The sequence below is a fragment of the Apis mellifera genome, linkage group LG1 (assembly GCF_003254395.2).
Source record: "Apis mellifera strain DH4 linkage group LG1, Amel_HAv3.1, whole genome shotgun sequence".
Taxonomy (NCBI): Eukaryota; Metazoa; Arthropoda; class Insecta; order Hymenoptera; family Apidae; genus Apis; species Apis mellifera.
Genome location: NC_037638.1, coordinates 14,103,758 through 14,113,585, shown reverse-complemented (window position 1 = coordinate 14,113,585; position 9,828 = coordinate 14,103,758). Strand labels below are relative to the sequence as shown.

The 9,828-nt window shown below is 23.7% G+C and overlaps 1 protein-coding gene across 4 annotated transcripts in view; it reads right to left on the bottom strand.

The window, feature by feature from the left end:
- The window catches only part of LOC107964025, a 19,270-nt gene extending 16,635 nt beyond the window's left edge, over nucleotides 1–2,635 (bottom strand). For 3 of the 4 annotated variants that reach the window (XM_026446199.1, XM_016917495.2, XM_016917494.2), the window contains exons 1-5: nucleotides 2,386–2,635; nucleotides 1,976–2,308; nucleotides 1,455–1,885; nucleotides 722–1,008; nucleotides 405–470 (exon numbers count right to left, since the gene is read on the bottom strand). In XM_026446199.1, the coding sequence (XP_026301984.1) occupies nucleotides 405–470; nucleotides 722–1,008; nucleotides 1,455–1,885; nucleotides 1,976–2,047 (856 nt within the window). In that variant the 5' untranslated portion in view covers nucleotides 2,048–2,308; nucleotides 2,386–2,635. The remainder of the gene's footprint in view (nucleotides 1–404; nucleotides 471–721; nucleotides 1,009–1,454; nucleotides 1,886–1,975; nucleotides 2,309–2,385) is intronic. The other variant, XM_016917496.2, reaches the window with a different exon arrangement.
- Nucleotides 2,636–9,828: the final 7,193 nt, after the last annotated feature.

The following is a 9,828-nucleotide window of genomic DNA, read 5'->3' as shown; positions in this document are numbered from 1 at the left end:
TCTATTTGTGACGAGGAGAGAGAGGGGGAGGAGAAGGAAGAAAAATAAAGAGAGGAAGAAATCGAAAAGTCGAAGAGATGCAAAATTGAAATTAATCAACTAAAAATGACAAAAATGATTGCTAATATTGTATTCATATTTTGACTTCCGAACGTATATGTATAAGAAAATGCTATAACGACAAGGAGCGAAAATGAAGATAATCATGAAATTAATTTCGTAGACAAAACTATTAGGAATCCGAGAGACTACTAACCAAATCCAATCAGTAGTTGATCATTGCAATTTATTTCTCTTTAAATTAATTCGTTATTCTAAAATTTAATAGTATATTTGGTCTAGTGATTTCTCGGTTTCCAAGATAAATATCTCGAAGCAGAATTCGATCACAATCAACTTTATACCTATTGCGCAAAACGGGAAAAAGAGCCTGACCCATGAATGAATGGTTGAAACGAGAGGATGCGATTCTGAAAGAAAACAATACAATTGATATTCTTAACAAGAACAACTACAAAAACCTGTCTCTATGTTGTCCGTTTTTTTGTCTCTCATTATTTCATATTTTTATTTTTTATTTTCTCGCGTGCTATAGATTCTTACAAATTATATTGGGAAAAAATCATCAATCCCTATTGAGATATTTTAAACAAACGTGATTAATTTAATCGACGGAACAATAACGCTTTATTGTTCACCTATAACAATTATTGTGACTTACCAGCTGCTTTTCTTCGAGGTTTAGTCGAGCTACTACTAGGTCTTCCAGAACTGTCAGATGACTGATTATTATTAGTACGAGCTTCTATTAATGATATATCCAAAGGATTCGTAGTAACGTTCACATTCAATTTTCCTTCTTCATATTTTTTCTCATTGGATACAATATCGTTTAATCGATTTTCTTGATTCCCATTTTCTCGAGATCTACCGACAATTAATGTTAACATTGAATTTGAACTATCTTTCTCTGGCTGACCAGCGTCGACCGAACCTCTTACGGGTGTGCTGAAAAAAAAATAAAAAATTTGATACTATAGTAATAATCAATGTGAAAGTAAAATATATGGTAGTGTTCCAAAATTATGCCAGAAAGAAAATAAGAATTTCCATTTGCTGTGCCTAAGATATTAATGTTAGCGTGTTGATGATAAAATTTTTGTAAATTATAAAAATACATTTTGTTAATAATTAACATTGTTTATGATATGAGTTTATGCTTTGTAGTTATTGTTTCCACGTCGCTCTGTTTAATTACAATCTATATATTCATTTGTTTTTTTTTTTTAGTTATGTAATTCAATTGTTTATAGATATATCTGATTACAAAAATACGTGATATAATAAATAGAATATCAGGTATCCATATTTTTATACTTAGTCATTTTTTAGATGAGAATAATAAAAACGAAAAAAAATGGACGCAAATGTAAAGAAAAAGATAATACACAAACCTAAAAAAATCTGTTGTTCGGAGATCTGGAAGAGGTGGGGTTCTTCCGGAAACAGATACCCTGATAGTCTCATTAACAGTACTATGGATTATAATAGGCGTTGAATCAATTGAAGGAGCATCGGTTTCATCAAGGAGATTTGAAATACTAGATGCACGAATATCAAGGCAAGTAATAGGAATATCTGATTTCAAACCAGTGCCAGTTAACGGTGGACACATTTTAAATCCTTTCTCATCTTCAGTCGAATATTCAATCGATGGAGAGGAAGAAGATGGAATTGCCGGAGATGAAGGAAGTGGAGCCGGTAAAATTGGTTCAGATAATGGTACATCCATTGATGATGCAGCAGCAGTTGATGGTGACATCTCCGATGGAATGTCCATTAAATCAAAACTGTCATCTGGTTGTTCTCCATCCGTTGTTGTCACCTATACAATCAGTTTTTTTTCATTCATTCTTAATTATATTTTTATTTTCTTATGTAACGCATAGCATAATTTTAATTTCTATAATTTTACCATTGTAAGCATTGTATTAGCACTATCAGTGCTAGTATTAATTGTTGTTTCGGAAGCAGTACTTGATCCCATAACGACAACTTTCGGAACAGTGCGGCAACTTCGACTTCCACCTGCGGATTTAAAATGTAATCTTCGTAATGCAGAGGCAGCATGCGATAATAAATCGGTTTCGCGGGAATTTTCTGTTCCATTATAACGATGCGTGGCATTAGAAACACGTGATGTTTGCGATTGCGACTGTGATTCAGCTGTTGTTGAATCAGTTCCATCGTTATTCCTTGAATTGCCACTGCTTCTACGATTTGACCCACGACCATCTACCAAGCATCCCTGTTGTCGAATTAATAAAAAAATAATTTTTATCACTTTTATATTTCAATTCATTTTTTTTATTTTCAAATACTCACGTGATTTTTATGTTCCGGTGTAGAAGGGGAGTTTGGTGAGTTTGGCAAAGAACCCCCTGTGGGGGTGCAATGCCGCAGTCGCGCCAGGGCCGTACGAAGCCCCTCCGTCACGAGGCTCTTTTATTTGTTCCTCGTAATGCCACTCTTTCTCTCTTCTTCAATTACTCTTTTTTTTTCTTTTTCTTCCTTTTTATTATGTTTCTTTTTTATATAATATTTTTCCGTTTTATTTTCTTTCTTTTCTACACTTGTCTTATCTCCAATCTTTTTTCACTTTTATTTCTTGCTTCTTAACTTTTTTTCTATTATTCATATAACAAACAGTACTTTTTTTTTTATAATATATCAATTAAAAAATTGAAAAAAAAGAAAGAAATTCAAATGTGTCACAATACAATATTTATTTTACTTTCTTTCTTTTTTAACCAGATTACCGAAATAATGTGATACGTTAATCAACATTTATATATTCTTCAAATATATCATGTAATTATTAATTGAATTTTATTTGAAAATTTCTACATAGTTGGGTGATCCATATAAAATTTGAACACTACATGTCTATCCTATTCGATTTTCACCTCTATTTTCTTTCATACTAGTAATCTTTTTTCTTCGATCAACCATTGATTTATAAGCTGTCTCTGTAACGCAAAAAGAAACAATCTGAAGTTTCAAGTACTATTTGAATAATTACAGAATTTTTTATTTCTTAATCATTTGGATAAGATCTAATAAAAATTTAATATTAAATTTCATTGAATTAAAATATATAAATACATATAAAAAGAATGGAAATGGAATCAGCATATAAATGAATATTTATATCGTTTTGGATTTGATTTAATAATTTCATTACCAAATATTATTACCAAATTTTTTTTACGAAATCATATTATATAATATATTATATAATATATATAATATGTAATCATATATTATAAAATATTTAATTTTTCTACATCTATAATTAATTAAAACTTGTTATTAACAAATATTCATTAAGTTGATATTTTTTCTTCTTCTTTTAGATCAAAAAAAATTTCTTTTACATAATCATTAAACTCTTAATTATTATTATATATCAAAAATAAAATCTGCGAAATAAAAATAAAAAGCACAAAAATAAATCAAAGCAAATGTATCTAGAAATCAGAAATAATAATAAATAATAAATCAATATTATAATATTATTACAAAAATCAATGATTATCAATAATATATTATTTCATTAATTGTAATTTAATTATTCAATTTTTAACAAGGTATACACGCCGATTATAACGATATAACGCCATTGACGTTTTTATATAAATATATTCATATATTCACGCAGTATATACAATATTAAATTATACATATTCGCAATTTTTAAAAAACAAATCGTTTTTTATAATTAATTTCTTTTATTTTATCTTATTTTTTTAATTATAGATATGATCTACTTTGTTATATATATATATATATATATATATATATATATATATATATATATATATATTGTACATTTTAACTTAAAAGATAAAAAATTTAAATAAATTTATAAACGAATTTAAAACTGAATTTTTTAATATTTATAATTACATTAGCAATGAGAATTATGAAGCAATTAGATATTTGCACAAATGAAACAAAAGAAAGGAATAATACAGAACAATAAGATGGAACAAATCAAAAAACAATAATCAATTGTGATGAAATAATGAACAATACTGTGTGAAAAAAAATGTGCAAAGAAAAAAAATAAATACAAATTAAATGAAAAAAAACAATCCACACTTAATAGATCAATTAAATTTTCATTAAAATAACTTTTTTTTTTTCTTTATATTTCATAATATGAAAGATAACAGGAAAGATTTACTATATTCCTTTGAAATAATACCTGCTATATTCCTTTGAAATAATACCTGCTATATCCCTTTGAAATAATAGCACCTTCTACCTTCACATTCCACGGATTACTGGCGTGTAGTAAGAGTTTCGAGAAAGGATATTAGCGCTTGCGCTTTTGCGAAGGGTGAAAACTGCTAAACTAGCAGCACTGTCGCACCCATCTGCACCATCCCCCATTTATTCATTTCTTTATTTCTTTTGTTTTTTTCTATTAGCTAGCTTTTTCTATTACTACATCGTCTTTTTTTTTATTTAATTCAATTCATTTTGTAGTTTATTTTATTTTATTTCAAAAATTTTTTATTTTGCGTTCTCCGTTTTCCTTTTCCATTTTTTTATCTTATGCTACAATTATTTAATTTTTCTATTTCTTGTAATGATACTAAATGAACAAGTTTAATTGAAAAAATTTTTTCTTATTTCTAAAAATCTTTCTCATTTTATACATGAATAATCAATTATAGCTTTTTTAAATATTGTACGATGTTAAGCACTTTAAACAAAAATAAATGAAGAAAAATATAAAAAGAAAAAAAGAATAAATGATATTATATAATTAAACATATCAATAAATTATATAAATATAACATTATAATTGAGAAAAATAAAAAATTATCAATTTTAATTCAATTGAAATTAAATATACAATAGTAAATATTTTTGACAATTGACTAATTTTACAATTTATTTATATGGAAAAAAAAGAAAGAAATAAAAAAATATTAGAAATATTTTATATGTATAATATATATATATAAACAAATGAAATGAATTTAAACATTTTATTAAATAATATTAAATGTATATCAAAAATTGCGTAATTTTATGAGGTATGTACAACATCAAGTATTTTTGAATAAAGATCATATTCATGACAAAATATTGAACCTCATAAATCTGTACATCTGCGCAGATGCATAACTGTTTTCTATATTACTAATGCCATTCACCTCATCTTTGCCCTACATTTTATTTTCCATCATTTTACTTTTCAATTTTACATTTTTCATTTTTTTTTCATATAAAATATATAGCCATAAATTTAGAAAAATAATTTCTAATAACTAAAAAATATTTTGAAAGAAAAAAAAACGTAGAGACAGAGAGAAAGAGAGAAAGAGAAAGAGAGAGAACACAAGATTAATAATATATAAATAGAAGATACTCGCATAGTCTCTAATAGTCAAACGATTTATACATATGTTAAATCAAAACACAAACAAGTTGATCGACCGCTTTATCAAAACATTAGACACATTTTTATCGATTATGTTTCATGTATTTTTATATATATTTTACCGATATATTATTTTTTACATTTATAATAAAATATAATAGAATATACTGAATAAAATATGAATATAGAATATATTAAATAAAAAAAAATAAGAAATTAAAAGAAAAAAAATTAATGAATATATAAAACATGAATTACTATGAAAAAATCTTATTTACAAAATAAATTCAATCTACAACAAATAATTTATAATTTTTTCTTTTTTTCTTTGTTCATTTCAACTAAAGAAAATCTCACTATTGATTATATATTTATAGATATAATATAATTAATAATAACATTTACATGCAATATTGCATTTTAATTAAACGATATTTTTTTTTTTTTACACATAATAATGATTATTTGTACATTTATATAAATGTTTGTATTTACTTACGTGTAAGATAAAATATACATAGATCTCTTTATACGATAGTATAATATATTTGTGTGTATTTTCTCATATTCAAAATATAATAATAAATGTTACACATAGTAGTTATAGAATATTGATCAGAAATCTTTACAAAGCAAAAGTGACGATATTCTATTTTAGATCACTAAATCATAAATCATCTTTTTACTTATTCTTACAATTGAAATACATTATATTATTTCGCAATAATTTTCTTTCGTATTTTCATCGATTTTTATTTAAAAAAAAAAGCAATTGTATATACATATTAAACAATATATATTGTCTAATATACTGTCACAATTGTATTTATCTTTTATTATAATACTTATTATATAATCGATCCATTTTCAATAGAATACATTCGCTTATTTTAATATTTATAACATAAATAATACGTTTTTAAAAGTTAAAATTTTATATGTTTCTTACTTTTATTTTCAATTTTTTTTTATCTTTCAATTTATTTTCGCTGTCATTATTCTTATCATCACCATCGTCGTTGTTGCGGTGATATTATTTTAATAAATAAAAAAATCATGGTTCTTAAGTATACATATTACTATTTTCTTTTTTTAATTTTATATTCAAATTAATAGATACATACAATCAATATAAAAAATGTAAAAAAATTGCATACGTAAGTATAATATACGTTAATAATTTTTTAAAAAAATTATCATTTGAATCATGAGTATTTTTTTCTATACTTACGTTGAATTTTATTTACATAGAAAGTATAAAAATTTCAATGTACATTAAATTTATAATATTTAAATTCTAATTTGATTAATATTAATTTTACTAATTTTTACGTGATTTATCAATACTCACCTCACAACAACAACAATATTTTTCTTTCATTTATTTTATTCATGTATATATAAAAAAGGTATCATTAATAATTATCAAAATATGTGTTAAATTGTGTTTATAAAATAGATCAAATCAAGTTTAATAAGATGCATGATAAAATGCTTAATTTCTATCAAATGAATACATAACATATCAGGAACTTAGTGAAGTACAAATAAATTTTGAATTCATCAAAAGTAAATAAATAAGATAAAATAAATCAAATAAAAAAAGTAAATATAAATATATGGCGAAGAATAAGGATCGAGTTTGGAACGATACTTTTATGCGTATAAAAATAAGAATTTATCTTAAAAATTTGTCTATCTTACGGATTAGAACCAGCACATTATCGTACTTGAATATTATACGAATTTCAGAACAGTCTCAATTGTTTATAATATAATATATTGTAAATATAATTAGTATATATTATTATATAATATAATATAATATATATTATATAATAATATATTATATGTATATTGTGTATACGTGTATATATATCTGAGAACGCGTACATATCGTGTGTATATATATATATATATATATATACGATATACATATATTGTTTATACGCGTTTATTCTTAAATTCTGCATAATTACACTCTATTTTCATTTATAAACAATAACAAATAGTTGAAAATACAATGAGATTAATAAATAGTATAATCTTATTGTAAGAAAATCTGTCACTAATCGAAGAAAAATGATATTTGATTAGGCACAATACGTACACGTTATCAATATTTAAAAAAAAACAAGAGCATCATAGATCGCCGATATAATTCCAGTTTATATTTTAATTATATTTTTACGAATTTTAACCGCATTAGACCATATGCACTATTGCGTAATGCATTAATCGAGTGTTACTCTTCTTCCACTATCATTCTTTTCGATTTATCAATTTTTCACAATAAATAAACACGGTAAAAAATCTCTTTTAAAATAACACTCGATATTTAACTATGATAACTGACTATGTAAGTGGAAAAATCCATACTCTTTTTAAAAGTTTTTATACAATGTTTAAATTATTATATACAAAATGTTAAGAGGTAAAAGTATTTTCTTTCTTACTGTAATTGTTACGCATTAAATTAATCAAATTAGCAGTGATAGGATTACATTAATTTTGTTCGTGATGAATTGAACATGGTCTTATTTCATTATATCCTGCTTATATTTACAAAAAAGCAGGTGCATAATATCTTGTCAGTTGATAGTTTACTACTATATGCTTTAAATCTTAAATTTCGGTCTCACAAAAAACGATCGAGGTATCGTTGTTTTTATCTTAAACAAAAATTATTACTTGTGGTTTCTTAATATATGAGCAAATCTTTCGCTCGATTTCAACATATATAATACTTATATAAAAAATACAAGTGCAAATATACAGATTTATAGGATGTAAATAGATATTCTCGGGCAAAATCTCGACCATTATATAAAACGGACGGGCATAAGATCTAAAATCTAAGATCTAAGTACATCCTTATCTATATCGGATTGAATCAACATATACATGGTTCTGTATAACTAATATTATAATTGAAAAGATTTTTTATGATTCTATATACAAAAAATAAATCGAAAATAGAGAATGAAATTTTTTTATATCAGATTTTGTTTTCTATTATAGAAAATTCATTTTAAATATTCGTTGGATATATATGTCATTTGACTATGTTTTGAATATTTAAAATTGATTTTTTAAATAATTAGAAAACAAGCGTAACATTTTATTCTATAATCTCGATTTATTTTTTGATATAGAATTATTCCTCAGTTATATCAACAATTAGCAATCAGTATAAGTACGATAATAAAAGTTGATTAATATAGTAATAAAATAAGAAAGAATACAATTTCACAAAAATGTGGGACACTTATGGAGGATGGATTCTAGATATCAAAAAATTCATATATTCGATAAGATTTAATTAACGAGTTATAAACATTTTAAATTTGTATTAGATAGAATGAAAATGCTTAATTAAGTATGCAGTAATACTGTATTGCAATGTCACTTGCATAACACAGTCCTTTAATGAAAGTAAATACATTGATATTTTTTTATATATAAATTATTCTGAATTTTTTATTATTTCTGAATTTCAATGTAACATAATATATAATGTACGTAAACATCATATAATATATAATAATTAAGTATGCAACATTTTTATATCGTTTTAAAAAAAAATTTTAATCATATAAATCGAAATCTATATAACTTGTTATTTAATAAAAATTTATTTCGGACAAGTTATTGTGAATTCCACAATATTCGACATTATGTGATAATATTTTAAAATCATAGATAAATCATTGTATTATATTCAACTTGTACTTGCCGAAATGCAAATAGAACTAAATCAAAGCTTATTCATAAAATTTCGAATTAGAAAAATTGAATGTTTTTATACGCATAATTGTTCTTTGATTATTTTTATATATATCTAAGTATTAAAAATATTTGAATTTATTTAAATTTCAAATTATTAAACATGATTTAATAATATTAATGACAAATCTTTATCTTTATTTCATTTATATTCAATATTTCTTGTGCAAAAAGATATAATCGATTTAAATATCACATATTAATATCACATATCCATAAAAAATATATTCATATAGCAATTGTTTTTTTATGTTATGAATGAATATTACGAATTCACTTATTTTTTTTTTTAAATTTTTATTTCTTATTTATATATACGAATAAAAATCAGAACAAAGCAATACTTTAGCAATAGGAAATTATTAATTTATATTTTTTATAAATATTTTTGTATTTAATACACACAAACAGATTTCGAATATTACTATTTCATTTTTTCTTTCTATTTAGATTCTTTTTTTAATGCCCACAATCACCGTTCAATTATTAGCAACGCTATTTTGGCAATACATTGTCATATTGCGAATTATATTCGTAAATTCAGATTATATATTCAGATTAACTCAGAACTTACGAATATTCGT